Source organism: Polistes fuscatus, unplaced genomic scaffold (genome assembly GCF_010416935.1).
Source record: "Polistes fuscatus isolate 324 unplaced genomic scaffold, CU_Pfus_HIC Scaffold24, whole genome shotgun sequence".
Taxonomy (NCBI): Eukaryota; Metazoa; Arthropoda; class Insecta; order Hymenoptera; family Vespidae; genus Polistes; species Polistes fuscatus.
Genome location: NW_025113101.1, coordinates 2,217,111 through 2,240,895, shown reverse-complemented (window position 1 = coordinate 2,240,895; position 23,785 = coordinate 2,217,111). Strand labels below are relative to the sequence as shown.

The 23,785-nt window shown below is 36.0% G+C and overlaps 1 protein-coding gene across 5 annotated transcripts in view; it reads left to right on the top strand.

Annotated features, from left to right (window-relative positions):
* LOC122518274 (nephrin) overlaps positions 1–23,785 on the top strand; it is a 318,577-nt gene that overhangs the window by 223,630 nt on the left and 71,162 nt on the right. For 4 of the 5 annotated variants that reach the window (XM_043637114.1, XM_043637112.1, XM_043637115.1 and 1 more), the window contains exons 2-3: positions 16,020–16,166; positions 17,051–17,224. In XM_043637114.1, coding sequence (XP_043493049.1) covers positions 16,020–16,166; positions 17,051–17,224 — 321 coding nt within the window. The remainder of the gene's footprint in view (positions 1–16,019; positions 16,167–17,050; positions 17,225–23,785) is intronic. The other variant, XM_043637113.1, reaches the window with a different exon arrangement.

The window sequence follows — 23,785 nt, the reverse complement described above, 5'->3', positions numbered from 1 at the left end:
ATTTTACTAATTTTTACGTAATCTGCGTAATGTTACTTCGTTGCATTAATTCGATGAGATTAATGTTACCTTTTTTGTTTTTCATCCCCCCCCCGACATCTCGCCCCGTAGAATTTCTTTTTTTTCGACCTCGCCATGTGAAATTATTACTACATTTTCGATATTAGGTAACAAAAGAGAAAGAGAGAGAGAGAGAGTTTTCAATTTGTTTTTATCCTGTTTCTTTTTTTTGTAATTTCATTCGTTAACGTTTCAAAGGTTTTTAATTAATTATTAGAATATATAATTTATCATTCCTTTAATATTTTCTGTCCTGAAAATATTTGAATTTTTCGAAACGTTTTTTTTGGCCAACTCGATTCTGCGAACTATTTTGAACATTGTTATGAAATTCTTTTTTGCTAATCCTCTCTCCCTCTCCCTCTCTCTCTCGTTCTCGAATTATTTTTTCGACTTTTCCTCGATTTACGATTTACATACGTTCGTAAAATCGTATTTAATACTTAACCTACCTGTTTTTCATTTATTCTATTCCGAATTTTTTACCAACATTTCTTTGAAAAAGAGAGAGGAGAGAGAAAATTAAAAGCAATGAACCAAGAGACAGTTAATTTTACTCTAATCAAATCCCCTTTTAATTGCCGCTCAATAAATTACAAACGTTGGGGGATAAACAATTTCAATAATTGAAAAAAATCGCATTGAAAAATATCCTCACAAAAAATCAACAACAGTGTAACAAACAATATTATTCCTACATTTAAATATAATTGTTTCAACTTTTAACCATTTTAGTCGTGACATATTTTCAAACTTTATATAATAAATATAATATTGCATAGAAAATGAAAGAGAATTTTTTAGGATGAAGGTACGAAAAAAGAGGAGAATAAAAGAAAAGAAAAAAAAACAGGAAGAAAAATAACAATGCGATATAAACGATGAATATGAGCTCTGGATCTCGTCATACAAACACACACACACACGGATACGCAAACAAGTACACGCACATCTGAATATTACATAGACATATATATTCACGTATATAGAAACTAAAGTCAAGCCAAGCCAAGCCAAGCCAAGCCAAGCCAAGCCAACCTGTATAAAGCCATCTTAAACTTGCTCGTAACTGCGCTTCCACTTCTACGTAAGCGCTCACGCATAGGTAAATAGCGCATAGAACGAAAACGTCCTTATTAACGAGAACCTCTCTCTCTCTCTCTCTCTCATTCTCTCTCACAGTCTGTAGTACGAAGTCACGGAAATGCAATGGACGATTGCGTTGTGTAGAATCGTGAGAGAGAAGGATCCTCTTCCCTTTCGCCATAACTGTATAACGTCTCTCTTTATACACGAAACTGGAATGCAGAATAGAACTAGACTGTTCGTAATCGTAATGGTGGTGATGGTGATGATGGTGGTGGTGGTGGTGGTGGTGGTGGTAAGTTTGGGTGGCACCACCGGTTACACGCGATTCGCATTCGAAGTTAAAATTTTGGATTACCACCAGTTGGTTGGTGGGGTGGGAGGGGTTCCCTAGGTGAAACTGCGAGAGAGAGAGAGAGAATACCTCAGAATATTACGAAACGTTTCGCGGCTATGTGCGACTGGCTTTCTGTGTGCGGTTTGCGAATCATGTATTGTTCCTTGAGCTGTGCTTAGGGGGGGTTGGGTAGAGGAGGAGAATATTTTCGTCTAGGGCATACGTTATATTCCCATAACGGAGAGAAAGAGAAGGAGAGAGAGTAAATTGAAGGAGAACGGTAAATTAAAGCATCTTTATTAAGTTACGCGGTGGGGTTGAGGGTATAGGATTTGTCGAAAGATGAAAAAGAGACTGTTGGTTACGTTTTAACATTTTAACAGAAACGTCAACGGGATAATTGAATTCGCGTATTGTAACTAACGTTTATTTCTTCTCTTTCTTTTTTGTTTTTCTATGGAGAGAAAAAAAAATAAGTGCATACTTTATAAAAGTATTCAATTCTTATCGAAAGGACATCCTTATATATATATAGATCGCGTTTCATGTGTCGTATATACACGCATACATAGAGAAAACGGCTTTGAAATCGGTTGATCTAGTTTTGATCCTGCTCGATGTTGACGGGACCTTAAGTGAGCATCGATGAAAATGAATTACATCGGCGATTCTACTTTTCTCCCGGAGGGAATTTAGGGTCGTTCGAGAAGGATATACTATACTCTTGGCTCGCCCATCCAACTCGAAAAATACTCTTACCTTCGCCTACACTCTCTATCCTTATCCCTTTCTCTCTTTCTCTTTTATACACATAAACAAATACAAGCACAAACGCGAGCAGGTAGATACACATGTATATATACACACGTATACAAACACAGAGAAAAGCGCGTACATTCGTCGTCACTGGGGAGATATTACGAGCGGAGGATGATCTCGTTCAAGAAACTTGAACACTACGCTTTTCGGAAAGATGAAATTGCTCTCTACCTATCTCTCTCTCTCTCTGTTCCACTTCGATCGTTCTTGCGGTAAAAGAATTAGAAAGAGGTTGAAGATAAAATAATATTACTCACTCTTTCTCTCTCTCTTTCTCTTTTTCTATCTCTTAAATTGATTTTCCAAAATGACCGACTTTATAAAGATTAAATCAAAATAAATGGAATTCCATGAAGAAAGATAGAAAGAAAGAGAGAGAGAGACACGTTGGTAGAGAAAAAGATGGGGGGACATTAAAAGTGATGAGGAATCACGCGCACGTAGGGATATATAATCTTTCGATTAGCAAGTACAAGAAGTAGAAAAAGAAGTAGAAGGAAATAAAATAAAATGAAATAAAATGAAAGAAATAAAGAAAGAAATAAAGAAGAGGTTTGAATCGTTGGATTCACACGGGGCAAGGAAGAAGAGGAGCACTCATGCATGGCGTGTGAGAAGAATCGAAATTAAGGGCGTTGAAACGCGTATGGTTACTTACTACTTACTCGATATGACTGTGTGTAAGTAAAGAAAGGGCAACCACCTGTACGTTGGCCGTCTACCTAACCGAGAAGGAGATCGTCAGGCGCGAAAGGAAACGACTTGTGGTGAGACGACGAGTCTTGCATCCGGCCTCCTCCTCCTCCTCCTCTTTCTCCTTATCCTCATCCTTCTTTATCTTCTTCTTCTTCTTCTTCTTCTTCGTGTTGATACTTGCAACACACCATACCAACCTGTCTTTTCTTATTTCATCTATACATACGGTGACTCACGAAAGTATTTCCAACACTTGCCATGAATTTTTATAATTATAATAAATATATATACAACTTAGCAATATATTATAACACACTGGACGGAGTCGAAAATTTGAAACAAATCGAAATATATATACAGTAATTATTATTATATGTGATATGTCTCGGTATAAGAGTGTCGTATGATAAATTTATTATAATTAATAAAGTATTTCTCATGGGGCAAGTGTTGAAAGACTTTTGCGAGTCACCGTATATATTCCTTCTTTCTTCCACATATATACTTTTACGTATTCCTCGTAAATTCACGTATCCATCATCCTAAGTAAGTACATACCAACGTATATAGAAAAACACTGTCCACAGGCACGGGTATTTCATTCTCTTTCTCTCTATCTGTTTATCTATCTATCTATCTATCCATCTCTTTAACTAACTATCTATTTATTTCTTTCGAATGAGTAAAATAAAAAAAACAAGATAGAAAAAAATGTAACGAGCGAGTACTCGAACTCGTCGTCGAGTATACTTCATATATTCTTTCACCTTAGGCAAGGAGTGGCCTACCTGTGCAACGATTCCATTCCATTTCATTTCATTTGATTTTTCCTTTTTATTTTTCGATATCTTTCTTTCTTTCACCCTTACCCCCTTCTTACCAGCCCCGTCTTCCCTTCTCTTCCTTATTCCTCGTATTCTTATTTCTACCTCGAAGATTTGCATACTCGTTCGGGATTTATCATCGTGCGATAAAATTCCGATTTCGTATCGAAATACTACTAGTAGTATTCCGTGGAAGTACGATCGCGAATCTTAACGCTCGGCTAAAATTTATCACGACTATCACGGGACTTTGTTGGAAATGTTAAGAATTATTTATTAACGGGGAAGCGAATAAATATTAATGGAAGGAAATTTCTCGCGATAGTTTTATTCCTTTCTTCCATCTCTAAATAGCTGTATACTCGTTTTTTTTTTCAAAATATCAATCAATTAATATACCTCGAGATAATTCGAATAATTATTTCAATAATATATTATCGAATGAACAAATACGACAAGAAAAAAAGAAGAGCATTTCCGATAAATCATAAGTAACCCTTGATATTATCTAATAATCATTTCTAAGAGAAAAATATAGTTAGTTACGCTTCTTTGATAAGCAATTAGAATCATCATAACAATTCGAAGAGTTAGTTTAATGAGACTCCTAAGATTATGTAAAAAAAAAAAAGAAAGAGAAAGAAAAGGAAAAAGGTATGGCAAAAAGAAAGTCGGTAAAAGTAGAATGAAATTATAGGGACGATAACGATTAGGGTGATGGTAAGCAGAAAAACGTTGTTCTAAAAGTGTTCTTTCACTCTCTCGCACGCTCTTCTACATGACCGTTATGATAATTTATAATTACGTTAAAGACAGACCAATGGGCCCTTCCACAAGGGAAATGAGATGCACTTCTCATTAACAGTTCGACCATCGTTTCCTTCTTCTACCTTCTAATACACTTCCCTTCTCCCCTTTCCCTTTCTCCTTCCTCTTTCCCTCTATCTCTCTATCTCTATTTCTCTTTTCGTCTAATTCGTTGGAGCTTTCAAGTTCATTAATAATAAGCTAGGGGTCCCCTCCCTTTTGCTATGGGAAAGAGTAGATATGCATATCGTACAATATTCACTTGATATTAAACTGTTGTCATAATATTCCGTGGAAGAGAACTTCATTAAACTTGTTTCCAACGGAACGAGTTTTGCTCGATCGGTTTAAACCTAATTTATTTACAGAGTGTTCGTAAAGGTTTGAAATCAAATTTATATCCACGTATTAACGAAGTTAAATAGACGAAAAAGACAAAAATGAAAGAAAAAGAAAAGTTCGTATAAACTTGTGTGTCGGAAAATTTATTTTCTATCGACGCAAGATATTATACCTTTTAAAGATATTTATAATTTATCGTGACAGTCTTAAGAAACGTTAGAAAATTGTAAGATGCTGTAATGTAAGCCTGTTAAAATGCAGACTTTCATTCGTCGAATTAAATTGTATTGTACCACGATCATTCTTCTTGCATTGAATGTATAATATATTCAATCTAATTTAAATATAACAGGAATATTATAAAACGTGGATAGAATTTCTTTAACAACTAATTATCACTTAATTAAGTTTTAACGTGTTCCGTTAGAATAACCTATTAATAATAGACGAATGCATGCATATGTATGCATATATACAGGCTCACATACATCAATTTATTACAATGGATTTCATGGAAAGTTTCTAAATTAGAATTTCATCGACGATGTAACACGAGTTAGAAATTCGAAAGAGGAGAAGCGTTCCTTTTCTTTTTTTTTTCTTCAAATGACGATTACATTTAGTAGAAATTTGTTCATTGGAAATTTCGTCGATGGTAGGGGGTGAGAAATAGAAGAAGAAGAAGAAGAAGGAATAGAAAGATGAGGATTCGGTAAGAAACGTTTTACTTGAATGCGACATTAATCGAACGGGGAACCGTGATTCATTTTCTTACTCATTCTCTCATTTTCTTTTTTTTTTCTCTCCCATTCTCACCTACAACCCGTCACCACCGTACTTCGTCTCCTTCTTTACATATTCTCGCATCTCGTGGAAGATCTGGGGAAACGAAGAGAAAGGAAATCGATGAGGGAGGAAGATTTCTTCTTCTTCTTCTTCGTTCTTCCATTGGCTGTCTGTTCGGATATATAGAATCGATATAGAATTCGAGAGTGGAAGTAAACGTCGATAGAAGTATTATAGAAACTGCAAAGAGTCGTCGTCTTCTTTTAAACGTCTATCCATTTGTATGTATGCGTGTATATATATATACGTGTGTGTGTGTGGATGTAGAGATGTTAGTGTGTAATTTAAGCTTTTCGAAATTTTCGTCTCAATTCTCTCATTTTATAATTTTCTCTTTTTTGTTTTACTCTCACTTATACTTAAATAAGTATTTATCATCTTTATGTATTTTCTCATCGTATTCTTATTGTTTTTTATTTTTCAAACACATCAACAAGGGAATGCAAGTGGTACATCGCATCGAGTAAAACCTTCTCTCCTTTTTCTATAGTCAAAATTTGAAATGATTTCAAAATGAACAAAAATGAATACGGACGAGGAAAGAATTGAGAAAGCATAGAAGTCTCTATTCCTTTTCTCTTATTCTTCTTCTTCTTCTTATCACTTATTTTCTTCTTTCATTTCCTTACACTTTTTCTTACTTTTATATTCACCACTCTCTCTCACTCTCTCTCTTATTCCATCTATGTCTATCACTATTTCTCTCATAGTATAGCTTCTCACAAAAGCTGAGAAGGTACAGTGCGGATTGAATTAGATGCCAGCGTAATGCTCGAAATTGCATTTTCGAAGAGAAGAGAGGAGAGGAGAGGAAACCAGGCAGGCAGGCAGGCAAGCAAGCAAGCAAGCAAGCAAGAGCGAGATGGAAAGGAGATTTTACTAGGAGATGGAAAGGTGGGGAAGAAGGTGGAAGTAAGGCGAGAAGGGGGTGGAAGAAAGGGAATTGTTAGAAAGGGTGACTATCAAGAGTGAAAAGGCACGAGATAGAGAAGATAGGAGAGTAAAGGGAGGCTGAGTGAGCGAGAGAGATGGGGTGGGATGGGGTGGGGGTGGGGGAGAAAGGGAATAGGAGAGGATGACGAGAAATGCATTTATTATACAGTAGAAGTTACCGGTACTCTAGCGAGGACAATGGAAAATACACAAAATAATGGGCCGGGAGCTCGAGTAACGATAATTGTGCTGGCGTAGCGAGCACGCCTCTTCGGGTCCGGCTTCGGGATTGGACCAAATTTCAGGGGATGCGTGCTGTTTCCCAGAAGTTATTACTCTGAAGACGTTACGAGAGAAAGTGAATAAGGGAGAGTGAAAGAGGGAGAGAAAGGAAAGGAAAGGAAAGACTAACGTTAAGCTTCGAAAAGCATCGTCTGTTTGCGTAAACAATTTTCGTGATAATATTTTTAATGTTGCGTGAAAAATCGAAATAACGAAAGAAAAAAGAAGAGAGAGAAAGTAATATGCTATGATAGGGATGGATAGAATAAATTTGATCTTTGAAATATAATTTTTTGTCTACGTCGATACAGAAACGAATGATCAATATTTATTGGGACACGAATTTTATTTATACATCCAAATGAAAAATGTAAATGTTAACGGTGATACGTATAAAGAAAAAAAACAAAAGAATATAAATCAATGTAATGCTCGCGAAAGGATGTTTTCATTTTTTTTTTTTTTTTGATACGATGCGCGTTACGAGATTTTTGTTTTTTTTTTCCCCCTCATTCCTCATCACCCTTTTTTCGATAATATCGTTACTTTTACACCGTTCGTTTTTTCTTTTCCCCTCAAATCGTACGAACCTAGAACAAAATAGAAAAAAAAAGAAAGAAAAAAAGAAAAATGCGAAATAAATGAATTTTTTGGGAAATAACTTTATTCCCGGGGCATAGTAGTAGTAGTAGTAGCAGCAGCAGCATTCGTTCCGTTAAATATTTGACAGAAAATCGTGGCGCCAATGCGTAAAATTAACTATACACCCCTCTTCGATGCGGGTGCGAACGGGTGCAACGAAGATGGAAAAAGAGAAGGGTGCGATCGCGTATAGCAGGGACAGGGGTGAGGGAGGGGGGAGGTTAACTATGACTTAGACAGAACGAAATGGTATGCCCATATTTTATATCGACGTCTGACTGAAAAATTTGTTTTATTTATTTATTATTCCTTTTCCTTTTTTTGTTTCATCATTCTCTTTTTCTCCAGCGAACCGCACCACGGTGCTTTCGACTAAAATTTCTCGTTTTTCTTTTCGAAGAGAAAGAGAGAGGGGGTTGGGTGTGGTCTCGTTTTTTTTTGTTGTTTTTGTTGTCGTTGTCGTTGTCGTTGTCGTTGTTTTTATTCTTTCGGTAGAAAAGAGCCGTAATCGACTAGCGGGAGAGAAACGCGCTCACGTCACATACTGACTTTCAACGGGGGTTACGTACCGTACCGTATGTACCGTACCATACCGTACGTATATAAACTGAAATGCTTTTACGTTTATTTATAGTATATGTCCGACACGTTTGCCACTATTATTAATGCATTTTCGTAGTACGCGGGTCCATCCAATCGGTTGCAAGCAGAGCAGAGCAGAGCAGAGCAGAGCAGAGGAGAGGAGAGCAGAGCAGAGCTAACGGCTTGACAGTTTCATAAATCGAAATGCCCACCAAAATCGGACGGCCGCCAAAAAAGGTGCGCAAGGATATTGAATAATCCGTCGTGGCGCGCGTTGGCATCGGGGTTGGGGTGTTGCACGCCCCCGTCATGGGCTACACTCATTTCTCTCTTAAAATATCAAACATCATTCGTAAATTTATAACGATATCGTACCACCTCCCCCCCACCGTTTTGATTCTACCTCGATTAACCAACTAACGCTTTACTCTTAATCAATTTTTGTTTCTTTTTGTTTTGTTTTTTTTTTTTTTTTTTTATTATCGATTCTTCATTTCTATTAAGCAAATTGCTGGCTGGTATTTTACTTTGGGTTTCGGCGCGCGACCGATTTTATGTATCGAACGTATAATAATTTCAAACGTTTTACTCTATATTCGATGATAAATATTAATTAATTTTTTCACGTTATACAACGACATTAGTTATTTTCGCGACGGTTTATTATAGTCACCTTTAGTAACGAAAGGATTAAGAACGTGGCCTAATTTTCTGAACGATGAACAAAATTTTCGGCATTAGAAGTGTCGACGTAATCGAAAAAAGAAAAAGGGGGAGAGAAAGAGGGGGTGGGCGGGGAGAAGGGGGTGGGTGAAGAAGGGAAGAAGAAGATTTAAAGGAAAGTTCGTGGTAGGAAAACAGAGCCGCTTAAAGGTAAAGTTACTAAAAGCTTCAGGAAAATTTATTGGCTCGCAATGAAATATGAATGATGGTGGTCGATTATAGTCGACTATTAACGAAGTTATTCCGAAAGCAAGAAATGTATATATGTATACACTATTATATATTTATATATATATATATATGTATATATAGAGAATGGTTTCTCCGTCTGTAGGGATATAATCGATAACGGGTATCGAATTTATTACATTTCTCAACGGGTACATTCATTCGTTCGTTTGTTCGTTCGTCCGTCATTTGTGCGGCAATTAAATTTACAATGACACGATGTCAATTACGAGATACGAGTTATTCTCTCTCTCTCTTTTCGAGAGAAAGAATCGAATATAATCGATTATCAAGATCGGGGAGAGAAAAAAAAGAAAAAAATACCCAACGTAGATCGAAATGCGAGCAAAAGACATCGGGTATCTCGTCTTTTTTTTCCTGTTTTTTATTTTTTCGTGAAAATATGAATAAGAAAGAAATAAAGCAAATCGGGACGAAGTAAAAAAGAAAATTTGTTCGTTCGATCGATAAATAAATAAATCGAGTCGAGGGTCCAATGAATTTAGAGTAATTTAATTTACGATTATTCGATTGATCTTATCTCGATAGAGAAAATGGAAGGAAGAAAGGGACGTCGATGAAATAATACGATTTGTAAGAAGCAGGAAGGAAATACTAGGACCTTAAATAAATACATTGTATAAAAGAAAGGAAAATTAGAATGGGGTTGGGGGGAGATGCGGTGGGATGGGGTGGGGAGGTTGAAAAAGAAAGATGGTACGCAAGTAGGAAGAAATATCTACCTACCATTCGTTTGATTAACTCGACAAGGTCGTTAGGTCTTAAATACTACCTTGTTAATTACCAAAGTCCTCACATTGTCTATCCCTTTTTTCTTTTTTTTCTTTCTTTCCTTCTACCTTTTTAATTCCCTTCTTTCTTGTTTTCTTCCTGCAGTCTTTATTCTCGTTGAAAAAAGAGTACCAATGCAATGAACCCCCTTTTCCCTATTCCTTAGGGCGGAGTTAAGGAAGAGAAAAAAGATTTTACCATTCGTTCCATCCCTTTGTCTCTTACTTAATTTTTTCTTCTTCTTTTTTTTTTCTTTACCCTTTTCCCCATCACTTTAACCCCGGTATTTCTTTAAGAACACACACACACACCACCCACCGGAGAACTCTGACGAAGAATCGTTTTTTTTTCCCCACACCGGAGGAAAAAAAAATATAAAACTTCTTTCTCGATAGGGATAAAAAAGAAGGGCTCGAACTGTCGCAAAAATTTATATTCTACTTAAACAAAATATACAAAAACCAAGCAACGAAACTAAACTAAAAAAAAAAAAAAGGAACGGTTTCGAAGCTTCGAAGGTAAAAATAAAATAAAACAAAAACAAAAAGGAAGAAAAACAACAGGGGGGAAAAAGTAGAAAGATTAACGAAAGGGTAGAAAGGGTTTTCAGTTTTTAATGCCTTGTCGTTCAAATTCTCTCTCTCTCTCTCTCTCTCCCTCTCTTTTGTAGAGTGCAATGTAAACAAGGATCGCGTAAAGCGTACCGCTTATTAAAACGTTTCGTTCGCTGGAAGGATGAAAGGGGTGAAAGAGGATGAAATCGGGATGACGGAGGGGGGGGACTGGGTTAGGGGGGTTGAAGGGAACGGGAATATCGGAATGTAATAAAAACTTCCAAAGCCGATAATCGTGTAATTCATTGAATGGATTCGCGCATCCTGTTTCATTCGCGTTGCCCCGAATATTTATATTTTCACAATATCGAACAATTAAATGCGTTTTTCCCTTTATTCGTCACACATGGGTCATGCGTTGGAATATACATATAAATATTTAACTATTATAAGCTTTTGTTAAGAGAAAATTTCTAGAAAACGTTCGATAGGACGAAAATCCCTTTTCGTTTGTTTTTTTTTCAACGAATCGACGCTATTCTCCAATAGAGTCCTTCTTTTAAAAAGTATCACGTAATCGTTATCACCCCATACAACTAAACTTCCTCCTCGTCCCCTTTCCACCCGTCTCTATTGGTTCGAAACAGGAAGAGGAGATAACGAAAACAACAAAATTTACGCTAGGATCGGATCCTTCCTTTTTATATTTGTTTTATATTTACTTTTCGGAACTTGGGAAAACTGTGCAACCGAAAGAAAGAGAATCTACTTTCGTTAGATTTTTAAAGTGTACATCGTAGACAATAGATTTTTATAGTTGAAACGAAAAGAGAGAGAGAGTGAGAGAAAGAGAGGAAGATACAACAAAGTTTCCAAGCAGATTCGAATCTTCGAATTTTTCGTCTCTCTCTCTCATTTTCTTTCTCAATTTAATATCGTTTTCTTGAATTAATTAGCATCCATCCAGCGCGCGGCACAACTTAAGAATTCAATTCGTAGAAAGAACAAGTTAATTTTCTGGGATTTTTAAAAGATCCCCTCCTCCCGTCCCTCCCCTCCTTTCCCAGCAAGCAAGCAAGCAAGCAAGCAAGCCAAACCATTTCTCCGGGCGTTATGAAATCGAGATGCTTGAAAATTCGCAAGAGTTATTATTATGCCGTGGAAACGTCTATCCTCTTCTCTTTTACTTTCTTATTTTCTTTTCTTTTCTTTTCTTCGCTCTCTTTTCTCCCCCGTGTAAAACTCCGATTAAAATATAGGTCACAAATATAGGTCCCTAGAATTGGAGAATTTTCGCAAGTATGTCAAATGAGTTGTCCCCTCGTTTAAATCTTTTATCTTCTCTCTCTCATTCTCTCTCTATTTTACTCCTTTCCTTTCGTACTAAATTGAACAAAGCCTGTTTGAAGGAAAGCAAATAATACGCTTTTTAACAAAGAAACAAAAATAAGTAAGAGATAAACAGACAATGAGAGGGTTAGTTGTTTCCAAGGGGACAAACGTGAATTTTTATATTATTTTATTGATGCTGACATTTGGACGTTGTTGCTATGTAAACGTACACCAGAGATACAGGTAGAAGAAGATAGACAGACAGAGAGAGAGGGGAGAGAAAGAGAGAGGGAACACAGTAGAACCGCTAACGTAAACAGACTACAAAGTCAAACGTGTAACTCAACTGCAAGAGCGTATACGCACGATTCACTCTCTCTCTAGCCACACCCCGATGCACTCATACACATTCATATATGCATACACACACACACACACATAGAAGTAGAATACACAGAGAATGACCAATATCTTCGTACACATTCCCAATCGATGCGGGATGTGTTCCTCGGTTCTATCAAAGTGATCGTCTGTCCCCCTTTCTATCGTAATCTTTTGACTAGATGATCAAAGGCCTATCATCACCTTGCATTCTCTCTGCCGTCAGTATTGTCTTAACGTAGATTATCCGAGTATACTGAATTCGAATCGAAACTGAAATTCATTCCAGTTCGACCGTATATCTCTCTCTCTCTCTCACTCTCTTTTTTGCATCCCTGTTATTTTTCTTTTTTTTCACGTAATTCGAATATTTTCGACATTGGGTAAGAAATTATTCGGATGGAAAAAATAATTGAACGATTAATATTTAATCGTGGTTAGGAAAATGTACTGTTTGTTTTTTTTTTTAGAAAAAAGCAGCATATCCTTTGTTTGAAAATCTCGTCGGCGACATTTAATTCCAGAAAGAGAGAAAGAGAGATTATACTCATGTAAATAAAAGATACTTTACGTTGGCAGACTGACCTATATAATTTCGTTAAATTATTTATTCTCGACTCTCGTTATTAGCGAAGAGAAGAGAAGAGAAGAGAAGAGACGACCACGTTGGACGGTTAGAAATTTTTCAAGTGACTTTCCTTTGTTCCTAAACGAGCTTTATAAAACGAAAGAACGAAATGAGTTTATTCATATTGAAGTCAACTATACCCAACTATATTATATTATCAGAAATTAGACAGATTCGTAAGACGTATTTGAACGCGCATTGTCAAACGAATTTTGTGACGTGTTACTCTTGACAAAAAAATATAATCGACCGTGTAAATTGAATCTCGCGACTAAATGATGGACGGATAATAATATCATTTTGTTTCTTTATATTCCTCCCCGTTGATTTCTCTCTGATTTTGCCTTCTTTTTTCTTGTTTTTTTATGTAAAAATTGTATTCAATTGTTTTAGAATTACGGAAGTATATCTTCGACGTTTCACGAACGATAACGACTCCTTTGTTAGAGAATTCATCTTTCTATGTCCACCAATTTATCTTTGTATCTAACTATCTATCTATCTATATAGCTAGCTAACCTAGCTAGTTATCTGTATGCATATCTCCGAGCTTTGTGAGAGAAGCATCGAAACAGGGTGGTGGGTGGTGGTTTGGGGGAAGGGTTAAAGTTAATAATGCTTCATTGTTTTCACGCATGCTTCGCATGTACGAACCGGATCGAACTGAAACACGTATGACGAGGCTTTGTTTAACGACGAGAGAGAGAGAGAGAGAGAGAGAAAGAGAAAGATTTAACTTTATCGTTGGAAGTTTAATAAATCTCTTTACTCGAATCACGTCGAGCTGGGGAATATCTCTCTTTTTCTTTGTTATAGAAAAAACGCACAAATGCCAGCAAATAAGCACGGTTAAAAAAAACACAAAGAATGTATATCCCCATAGAGAGGGAGAGAGAGAGAGAGAATGATGATTCATTCGTATTTTATTACTAAGCCAGTGATAAAAGTTACTCGTTTCTTTCGAATTGCTAACAACGTGAACTATGTATGCATATTAGATTTCATTTTGACCCTGACTATTTGTTCCAGTTGATTAACGATCGATAACACACAAATATATATATGTTTTATTTATAGAAATACATTTTTGAAAATTCGACATAATTGTACGACCAAAAATAAAAGGAGTACAATGAAATTGTACAATGATTCGTTTGTATTTATGCATTTATCTCAATTGAAATAACAAATGCCATTAGTAACCCTTTCGTTTTTTAGTAACATTGAATTCATTCAATATTCTATTCTGTAAACGATGGGTATTTAATATATCATATGAAAAAAGGTATAAATAGAGAAAAATTAAGCGAATAGAAGATAAATGTAGGGATGATATTTTTTCATTTTTTGGAAAGAGTTAAGCACGGCCGTTTCTTATCCCTTATTTTCTCATCTACCGTACCGATCAAAAATTAGGAGTTTAGTGGCCCAGGAATATATTCCAGCATGGTTATTACTGCGGGGAGTTTTCGTACGCGTCAGAATTTCGAAGTTACCCTTCTGCAAATGTTCTTCATGAAATTCCGTGCTCTCAACTGTAGGTATGGTTTTATCCCTTGGGTAATTCGAATCGCACCTCGTTGAGAAAGCAAGAAGATTTGTTTTTCCAACCACCACCACCACCACCACCACCACTGTCCTTGTGTGGGTGCGTACGTGCGATGAAAATTATTATTAAACGTACTGCTCGTTCTAGAAATGAAATATTTTTCAAGTGTGATTCGAATCAAATAAGAAAATTACGAAAATCATATATTTTTGTATGTAGGTAGGTATGCATTTACGCACGAATACGATAGCTTGATTTCCAACACTGTTAAAATAATCATTTAAAATTATAAATATAACACACTTATTATCAACCCTTACGCAACCATGACAAAACCTGAATGACAAAAAATGAATTTCTCATATTAAATATTGTAAACAACGTTATCCATTGGTAGGTAATTTTAACGACAATCAAAATATCGTTGGATTCTATTTAACGGTTGAGATAGCATTCCTAAAAAACTTCTTCCTTTCCTTTATTTTCTTTTCTTTCCTTTCCTTTCCTTTTATTTTCTTTTTATTTATTTTCTTTTTCAATATAATATCGGGGGTATGAATCGAAGGAAAAATAAATAACAAACTGGGATGGCTCTTATAACCGTGTCGTTTCAATGGAGACACGATATAATGGATATGCAAATAACGAAGACTCCATTGTCATATCGAGTTTGTAGCATTACGATTATATTCTTTGACGATGATGATGAGAACGACGAGGACTATGACGACAACGACGACGACGACGAAGACGACGACAATGTCGACTCATTTTGCAATCGTTGGGATGGTAAACACCAAAAAAGAACAAGAAAAACAATACAATAAGGAAACCGAGAACAGAGAAAAGAGGAAACGACTAATATCAAAACTCAATAAACGTTGAATTTCCTGAAGCAAGAAATACTCCTAGAAGGAGACAACAATAGGGGAAATGGATCCGGGGGGCAACGGGGGAACGGAATTAACGAGAAATACTAAAATACTATTGTTTATACACTTAATTATAATTACGCGAGTACCGACCGAATCACTTTACATTGTCATTGTTCCACCACGAATTTGGAATTACCTACCACCCCTTCACCACCCCCCTATCGTGAAAATCTAAATTAATCTAGGAAACGGAAACGAACGGCAATTGTCCAAGCGAATTATTTCTTTTATTTTTATCGTAGACAAATAATCCATAACATAAAAATCCTTTAACTATTGGGTTGGCAACTAAGTGAGCGTGGTTACTTTAATAAAAACCTACAGGTTCCCGAGGGAACTCTCTCTCTCTCTCTTTTCCCAAACAATATTTATTCGAAGTATAATCAATTTACTCTGTTGAAATTCGAATAATATTTTTTCTCTTCTTTTTTTTTTCTCGTCGCTCGCCAAGGTATAATTCCATATTTCATTCTTTATTGTTTTTTCTTTCGTTAGAGAACACGTGATAATATTTTGTTGTTCTTATCATCCCCTCGGAACGCGAGTTATCTCGCAAGATAATATATATTTACTCGTATGTGCATGAGTTACGTTAGTAATACACGAAAGTTAGTATCGTTATTTTCTTCTGTGTGTTTCAGCAGGCGAGGGTGCCCAATATTTTCGGTTCAAGCCGAGAAATAGTTCCGTGCTCGAGGGTGGCGAGGTGATAATACCTTGCGAGGTCGAGAACAGGGTCGGCATCGTTCAGTGGGTCAAAGACGGCTTTGCTTACGTCATACAACCGAGTAAGTATTGCTTATAATAAGAAAAAAGCTCGTTAAATAAATACAATACGTTGTTGTCGATGTGTGTTACTCCTATTCTTCGAGTAATCGTACCACAAACGTTTATTTTTTTTTCCGTACACCTCCTCATTTTCCTCGTTTCTCTCGATCCAATAATTTGACTGTTAATTTAATTATAATTTAATTATAATTTAATTATATACGTGTACGATTGTCCGGATAATTTTATTTGACAATACTTATTCCCGCTTAGATAAAGTTTTTAATTTAACGTTTTCTCGTGTACCGTTCACAAAACTCTTGGAGTAACTTCAAACAGGAATTTGCAATTTTTTAATTCAAACGACCGACGAGAGGAGGGTGGAAGGGAGGAAAGTTTCTTTGGAGAAACGTCGGAGGTGTTTGGGTGGGGCAAGTAGAGAGGGAAAGGCGAGTGGGTCGAGGGTGGGAGGGGGTTTAGGAACCAAGCAGCGTAAATTTAATCGTTGCCGCTAGCAGAGCATATTTCGTCGTTTCTCCCTTTTTCCTTTTCATGTAAAACCGTCGTCAACTCATCGTTGGTTGACTTCTTTGTTACGACACGACGCGCAATCAGTTTGTTGCATTCGCGTGAAGACTTCCCTCCCCCTCCCAAGCTCACCGGTTCGCTTTTCTTGTAACATTAAAATGAATCTTTCGCTCGTAATAAGAATATTATTTTTCGGTGACGGATTAATGACATTACCGTTTTTACAATAATTTTTTCACATTTTCTCGCATGAAAAATAATATGCACTTGCATAAACATTCACAGTGTTTGAATATATATATACAGAATTAATAATTAATTTTGTTTTGCATGTGTGCGAGATTGATTGATTGATTTTTCTTCGTTTTATACGCAGACGGTGAAATCGTCGGTCATCCAAGATTGAGATTGATCGGTGATCAAAACAAGGGATTTTATAATCTTAGGATTACCGATGCTTCTCTTACCGATGATGGAGAATATCAGTGCCAAGTTGGACCATATTTACGAATCAAACCGATTCGCGCGAACGCTCATCTCATCGTCATCTGTAAGTCATTATTATTATTATTATAATTCATTAATAAATTTCTAATTTATTAATGAAAAGTATTTTCAAATTACAGCTAGAGTGGAAATAATAAATGAAAGGTTAATTATATAGATCGCATCGTAATCTTGGAAGGATTTATTTTCCAAATAATTTTCTCATCCATCTTGAAAAACTTTTTGCTAAAATATACTCGACTACAATTTGGAGTATAAATATTTTGGACACAAGGAAAACGATCAATTTCCATTGCTCGTCTTATCTACCTTTTTTGTGTATTTTTTTTTTTTGTTGTTGTTGTAAAAAAGTAGCAAGTACTTACTTTGTAAGAAACAGGTTACGTGGGTTGGGCTCATTCAAAGTCTATGCACTTTCCGAGAGTTTTCCCTTCGAGGAAGAGAGGAGGACCCGTTTGTCCCGAGCACCGTTCTTAATATTTCACACGAAACGACGCCGGCTTTAGCCCTCCTGGGCATCGTTCCATTTCAGAAACTCTACCGCAAAACGGCCGAAAGTATCGCAAGCCATCCCTCCCTCCGATACGAACGGACCGCTAACTTTCCTATATATATTTCCTATTCTTATTTATAGATAATAAATATAGGCATGACAAATAAATAACGGATATTATTACGGTAAACATAATTTTATTTAAACATAATTTTATTTAAACATATAATGTAACAACATACAGTTACGTCGAATACCTATTATAAATTATAAGAAATTTAATATATATGTGAATTTGTTCATATTTCTTTTTCGCGAATCAAAATGGTTTAGAAAAAATATTTATAAAACTTTTGTTCGTTCGTTAATTCGTTTGAATATTAATTAGTTAAACACGTGTTATCGCATTGAACGATTAATTAATATAGAAATTTGTTATGCCATATTTTGCATCAGTTAAAAGTATTGATTTTTTGGTCGCGTGCCACCGCAGACGAACGTTAATTATGATAATCCTTTAGATTGTTGTTGATCGAAGACATTTCGTCCACGATATATACTGCGGTATGGTGAATGGCAGATAGGTATATAACGTACAATAGAAATTTAGCGCGAATCTGTGATAATGGATGAAATTTAATCCAAGAGTAATGCAGGGATTAGCTTTTAAGAGTATATGGCTTATTCGAAAGGATTTCTCGAGCTTATGGTTAAATAACGAAATCACAATTCTATATCGTTGGTCTACAAGGGAGGGGATCACTCTAAATCCTGATAATCAAATAATAAATTAATCGTTGGTAAATTACTCAAATGATTTATAACGAAAAAAACGACGAATTATTTTAATTTTTATTTTTATTACGTAAAATTATTTCGTAAAATTCATTTTCCAACGTTATTTGACGCGTTCTCTTGGAAATTACGAAAATAGTAACATATTAATAAAATATTTTATCGCGATAATATAATTTTTCAAATAACATTGGAAATATTCTTGAAAAATATATAATATGCGTGTAATCATTAATACGAAGATTATATATATATATATATATATATATAGAAATAGGAGATGAGAAAATTCGATTCAATTTTCCATGAATTAATTTTCATATTTATATTCGTTTATAATAATATTTGATTGATATAAAATGAAAAATTAACTATTGCAAATATTGAATATAATTTATCGCGGAACGTTTCTCTTATTTGTTAACGATAAAATAGAAGAAAGATATTAAAAAGGATATTAGAAAATGTTTTTTAATAAGGAAAAAAAAAAAAAAAAACAACATCATCATCAATTTGCACGGTTATTTACGAATGAAAAATTACAATGTTAATAAACGTGATCTCGCTAGCAAACCTTCCCTACATTCCTTTTTTCACGTAGACGTTTTTACACACGCGAACTATATACACTTTTTGATTCCAGAGTCGTAGGTTTGCATCTCGTTATTATCCGACTTTGCATGGAAAAAACAGGAGGCACGTAGGTGGAGGAACTCTTTAGTAGCAGGATTAAACTTATACTCAGACGAAATAAGAGTATGCTTCTTTGCTTATTTAGCCTTGGTATTGTACCTTGTTGGGAGGAAGAGGAGGAGGAAGAGGAGTGGGGGGAATATCTCAAAGAGTCATCATGTATATATATATATTTGTTCTTTGTTTCTTTCTTTTTATTACTCCCCCAAGTAACGAGAAAAATGTGACGACCCCTTTTTCTATCCTTTTTAGTTTCCTTGATAAACATAATAAGATCTTAGGTATCTTATTGTTACAGAGAGAAAAAGAGATAAGAATGAAAATTAAAAAAATTCTCTTCTCTCTCTCTCTCTCTCTAATATTCGATGACGAATTACGAATAACGACGAATTTCATTCTAGCAAAGGCAGATTGTCGTCTTTCAAAACTAGGAAGTACATCAGGATTGAGGATGACAGGTTAGCGCTTGTTCGCATATAAAACGAGCTGGTAGTGAAGAACGAGTTAGAGAAAGTGAAAGAGTGAGATAGAATAAAGAAGAAGAAGAAGAAGAAAAGGAGGAGGAGGAGGAGGAGGAGGAAGACGATCGAATCTCGTGAATTATTCGTCGAGCTGAAACGCAATGGAGATCTTTTTCCTGCACCAGCCAAGAGGACTTTTCGTCCGAAGCTCTGCTTCTCTCCTCGTCCTGTGCTCCTTTTTCTTCCTATTTCCTTTTTTCAAGCCTCTTTCTCTTTCAGGACACGTATAAACGCGAGGGTGGATTTATACCGTGTGGCCTAGGTTGTTCGCAGAAGAGAAAACGCCGTTTCGAATGTGACACGTGAATGGAACTTCTTTTCTCTCTCTCTCTCTCTCTCTCTCCCCTACTTTCTCTTGCTGGTTTGCAAGCTTTATCTTGGTCTACGATTTTCTTTCACTGTATATATATATATATATGTAGATATGTGTTATGTGTATACACACACACATGCACAAGTCGTGTCGAGAGGTAACAACGTATAACGACTTGACTCCAGTTCCTGAATTTTCGGAGAGATGGAAAAGTCGTTAATGACGAGAACCCCTAGCAAGGAACTTGCACATAACCCCCACCCTCAACTCCACCCACACCCGCAACACCCAGCCAGCCAGCCATTACCGAAGCAAAGTTGTGGTTTAGTAAATTCTTGCGGTAGGTCGTTGTTCGTAGTATTGTGTAGTATCGGGACATCTATAGATACGTATGAATGTATGTATGTAATTACGTCGTATAGGAGTATTCGTGTATTCCTTAGGGAAACAACAACGTGTATTGTGGAAAGCCGTTAAGGGATGCGGGTAATAGGAATCTACGTCGAAAAGGGGAAAATAATTGACGATCCAATGTGAATTCTCTTTAGTTTTCTCGATTAACTTTCTTCGCGAGATCTCTCTAAAGTCCTTTTATAATGATTGATCTATAATTAATTCTCATTTTATCTCTTCTCTTATTTTTCAATCGATCGAAAGAAACACGCGTTATTTAAAAGAAAGAAAAACGAATCTCGTAGGAATTACGGAATATATATTAAAAGAAAAAAAAGAAAAAGAGATTAGGAAATGAAATAAAAATAATATTATATAAAGAGAGAGAAAGATCAATCAATTTTCTCGAGTGTATTCTTACCATTTATCTTCCGAGTAATGGCAAACAATGTTTTAATAATAGTTTGCTAACAATAACGACGATAGGTATTCTCTTACGGTGGTTTCAGATGAGACGAGAATAAAAAGGAAATATGTTTTTTTTACGTGGGCGAGTGTGTAAAAAGTGTGTGTGTGTCTGAAAATTGCGCGTGTACGTCATCTTTCTCCACATCTTTCCTTAGTTTCTCGTTTGATACGATGCAATTCATTTATTATTTACGAGAGTATAGCCATAGGGGGTGAGGAGTATCGTAGGAACCCGCCCTTCGCTCCTATTTCATCCACCCTTTCTACCTTTCATTTTACTCCACCTTCTCTCTTACATTTTTATCTTTCTCTTTCACTCTGTTCGTAAACGAGCTACGCTCGACCAATGGTTTTCAAGCTCCATTTTTCCAATGTCGGCAAAACAACGACGACAACGACAACGACAACTAACACATACACACACACACGCACATATATATAAATTGTATAAATAAATATATATATATATACTTGTACTACACACTTACACGTTTTTCTTCGCGAGGATTGTTTTGTAAAGGTAAAGCTCCCTTTTATTATCCCATCTTCATTTTTCTCTTTATATCATTCCCAAAGACGCAGTTATACGTTACATTCGTCTTTCCCTTTGTCTTTTCATCGCCGGTAGTTGCAGACCATACACGTTGTCGTCGTAAAGCTTAAAGGGTTCAAATGAAACCCCGTCTGAAATAAATTGGTTCAAGTCTGGTTAATGTTACCGATACCAATGGAAAAAAATATAGTACCTTTTTGTTTATCCCCATCCCGTCCCTTCCCCCCTCCTCAGACAAGAGTCCTGCTCGTTTTCTCGCGAACGAATAAATTTATTCTTTTTCTCGGATCTTTTGCGTGTGTAAGAAAAATAGGTAAGTGCACCCTTTTGCTGTAGGTGGTGGTGGTGGTGGTGGTGCACGCAAACGCAAAACAGAAGACCTTTCGTACGCCATTCCAACGGGTACCACCCCGTTGTATTTGTTACTAGGATGATGGACGACCTACCGAGACACTTGGGGAATTTATATTTTTTCTTTTTTTACTTAAACATTTATCCCCCTTTTCGAATAGCGAGCAAGTGGCGAGTTTAAAAATTCCGTTCTTTCTTTTTTCTTCTTTTCATCTTGTTTGTTCCGTTTTCGTTTTTCTTTCGGCCCTTTCTTCTTTCCCCTCCCCCCCCACCCCCTCTTTTTTTTCTTTTCTTTTTCCATTTTCACGACTACGATAATTGCTCGCGACTTTAATGCAACCCGCGACTAATTAGTTCTTCCTAATTGGATGTCTCTTGAAAGAAAGGAAAAAGAAAGAGCGAGAGAGAGAGAGAGAGGAGAGGTAGATACAAACGACAAACTTTCTTCTTATTCTATTCGAATGACTAAGCGCAGATTCGGCACGTTTTAAAAGGAAAACGAAAAAGACAGCAGCACTCGGAGATAATAGTTGAAGTTATTACCGCTCGTAAAGATATTACCGAAAACTTGGCGAGGTTTCCGCGGTTTTACGTTGAAGTACGAGTCATTCCGATAACGATTTTACGAGAATAAGATCCTGATATTTTCAAACGATCGTTGCATTATCATAATACGCGTATCTCCTCGCATTTTCTTATTCCTTTCTCTTAGTTTCTTTTTACCTTTCTTATCTATCGAATCATTTTCGAAAACCTTCTTACCCTTAAGACCTCCTTAATTTTTTTCCTTCCCCTTATCATTTCGTTTCGATCTTTACGGGAATCCCACTGGGAGGAATCCCATAAAAATGAAAAGAAAAAACAAAAGAAGAACCGAACGTTAGGCAAGTGGAACTGCTCGCGTCGTAAATAAAAAATAAACCCGCGCGCGCGCGTTGATACGTTGAACTAGAAAATACAAAAACTTATTTTTATCTCGTGCAACTTAAAAATTCTAACTATCATTTTCCTTTTCCTTTTTTCACTTATAATAGTACATTTTTTAGTTTTGAAAAATGATTCTTTCGAAAATTTCGCATAGACGTTCTAGCGTGGGCGCGCCAACTAGACACACACACACACACAGAGATACCTACGTAGATTAAAATTGCGAGAGAGTAATACTATTTTGCTTGGGTGCACCGATAATGCAACTTGAATTGCTCATGAATGCATCTAGCTTGAATTGTTCGGTACTATCGATGATAACGACGACATATAGAATGAAATAGATAAATAGATAGATAGATAGATGGGTAGGTAGATAGGTAGCTAGACCATGGAACTAGATAGATAGATAGGTAGATAGATCGATATAAATAGAGAGCTTAGAGACAGTGAGATTCGCACAGTTGTAGGTATTGTATAACGAGGTACGGTTCCCTGTTGTCCAACTCTCTTGAACCTCCTCCTGCTGGTGGTGGTGGTGGTGGTGGTGGTGGTGCTTCAATCCGTTCCGTCGGTTCCGCATATATTTCTTTTTTCATTCGTTCTTTTTTTTCTTTTTCTTTTTTTTTTTTTTTCACGGGAATGAAACGCTTCGCGCATCACCGCGTTCAAAGATAATTGAAAAGTTCAGGAAACGTGAGTCAAGCTTCGAAAAGGGATCGCCAGACAGTGTGTATACGCGAGATCATTGAGCCTTTCGTTGAAATACCACGGGGGAATAAAAGAGATAGAGAAAGAAAGAAAGAAAGAGAGAGAGAGAGAGATAATGCTAGAGAATAAATAGGGAAAAAGTTTAATATGCCGGGACGTGTAGATATGGTGCTTTACTTTCTTCCTTTCTATTTTTTTCGTTATATTTTTTTCTCCATTCGTTTTTTATCATTTACTCAACGTAGTTGTATGTGTCGATGATTAAAGATAATTCAACTTGTTACTTTATCGAATGAGACACATTTTATTGTTTATTTTCAAATCTAAAACATTTGTTTCTTTTCCTTTTTCATAACTTTTTTCTATACTTTTAGCGAATATTTTAG